The following is a 2,086-nucleotide window of genomic DNA, read 5'->3' as shown; positions in this document are numbered from 1 at the left end:
AATTCTGTTACCAAAAAATCTAAAAAATAAATTTACACAGTTTATTTTTATAGTCATTTTAAGTACAAATTTGGACGAAATTACATATTAAAAACCTAGGATAACTATTTTAGTTATTTTGTTGTGATTGTATAATATTATTCGTGGGTACTTGAAACTTCTAAAGTATACTATTATATATCTATGATAGTACCACGGTTTTTTGTTGATGTATAACGCGTTATAAGCACCTAATAGATCTTGTGATATGATTAATTTGGAATTTATTATAGGTACCTAATATAATATTATGTCTTATACCTAGACTAACATACCGTCTCCGCTCAGAATCGTTTTTCTTATACAGTGATATTATATCATTGAATTCAAATTTAATACCGTCCATTATACAGTGACCCACTTGTAACCTACTGTACAGCAGAGCGAAATCCACTTACCCACCTTTTTTTTTTTTAATTTAAAATTATAATACATTTTTGAATATCATGAAATATAATAATATTATACATTTTTTTATGGAGGGGCGATAACAAACGAGTGGCGGGGCGATAACAAACAAGTACCCCTTCTTCATTGGTTAATAGTACAGAAGATGATATTATTAAAGCTTCATATGATTTCGTTCATCTTAATAACGTCAATATTTGCTCAGATTTCACCAGACAACTTTTATGTATAAAAAATTGAATACATTTGAAAAAAACTAATAATACAACTAGCCATGTTTATTATTGAAAATGATTTTTGAACCACTTATAGTGAAGTATTAAGTGCTTGTATTATATATCTCACATTGCCAGTCACGGTTACATCAGCGGAGCTTACATTTTCGAAGCTTAAATTAATTAAGAATTATTTAAGAAATCCAATGGGGCAAAATTGTTTGTTATCAAATATCCCTTTGTTAAACATTAGACAAGAACAAGCAAATATCTTAGATATGGACAAAATCGTAAATCAATTTGCTGAATCCAAAGCAACAAAAGTTAATATTCTTAGTTAAATAATTATATTTAAAATGTTCAACGTTTTTTTTTTAAAATTCTTTCTCAGTAACTTTTGTTATTATTAATTATTATTAAAATATATCCATAAATCATGTACACATTATTATTTCACTGATAATAAATACAAATTGTATCTGCATTAAAAAATAAATATATACCTAACTTCACGTTTTTTTATATCCCGTCACACAATTAATGAATGTTAACAATAAAGTTTATACATACCACACATTTTGGCCGTTGTCGGATAGTAGCTTATAGATTCAACGGTACACGCTAGTACACCAGCCAACATGCCTATGACGCCGGCTACGCTAACGGTTGGCCAACCCCATTGACCTTTGAATTACAACATACGTATACAAATATCAACGCGTGATGAATACAACCAATAACTTAAGTGAAACGTAGATTATGATAGGTACCTACGTTTCACACTTTCACCTAAGCATGATGTAAATATAATTGTGTTATTATTACCGGGGTATGGAACTCGGAACCACGACGAATCACCTATAATCCGGATCTTGACATCGGTTCTGGCCGGATGTCCGACTGGGAAGTAATCGTACATGGTGAGCAGTGCGCACAGAATCCACATGATCGTTATAGTTAGTAATACCTAAGACGAGAACATAAAATATAACCATCATTTTATATTTATTACAAAGGTAACAAAATTTACATTTTCAATTTTTGTCTTTTGGACATACATTTTTTATTTAGATCGTATCAAATTCAGAAATTTTTTCTGTATATTTTTAATTATTTACTTACCACTTTTTTTGCAATTTTAATAATTTAATAAACCGATATTTTTACCAATTTTAATCATTCCAACTTAATATTTGTGAGTTTTAGTAAGCTATGGAATTTTTGATTGAGTGTCATGTCGTACGCAGGGGTAGGGTTCTAGGGATCTGAGTACCCCTGAAATTTCTTCCTTTTACAAAAAATCTTATTTGCTGCCATTAAAACACTCAAAGTCGATTCGATGTTGGTCAATTTCAACAGATATAAAATAAACTGTCTGCCATAATCGTCGTATGGTTTATCATCATGTATCATCATCCATTACC

At 29.8% G+C, this 2,086-nt stretch overlaps 1 protein-coding gene across 1 annotated transcript in view; it reads right to left on the bottom strand.

The window, feature by feature from the left end:
• Window positions 1–1,677, bottom strand: part of LOC100166184 (solute carrier family 23 member 1) — an 8,769-nt gene extending 7,092 nt beyond the window's left edge. The window contains exons 1-2 of the mRNA XM_008191077.2: window positions 1,488–1,677; window positions 1,233–1,346 (exon numbers count right to left, since the gene is read on the bottom strand). Coding sequence (XP_008189299.2) covers window positions 1,233–1,346; window positions 1,488–1,608 — 235 coding nt within the window. The 5' untranslated portion in view covers window positions 1,609–1,677. The remainder of the gene's footprint in view (window positions 1–1,232; window positions 1,347–1,487) is intronic.
• Window positions 1,678–2,086: the final 409 nt, after the last annotated feature.

Source organism: Acyrthosiphon pisum, chromosome X (assembly GCF_005508785.2).
Source record: "Acyrthosiphon pisum isolate AL4f chromosome X, pea_aphid_22Mar2018_4r6ur, whole genome shotgun sequence".
In the NCBI taxonomy this organism is placed as follows: domain Eukaryota; kingdom Metazoa; phylum Arthropoda; class Insecta; order Hemiptera; family Aphididae; genus Acyrthosiphon; species Acyrthosiphon pisum.
Note: the sequence above shows the minus strand (reverse complement) of the source record. Positions and strands in the feature narration are given on the sequence as shown.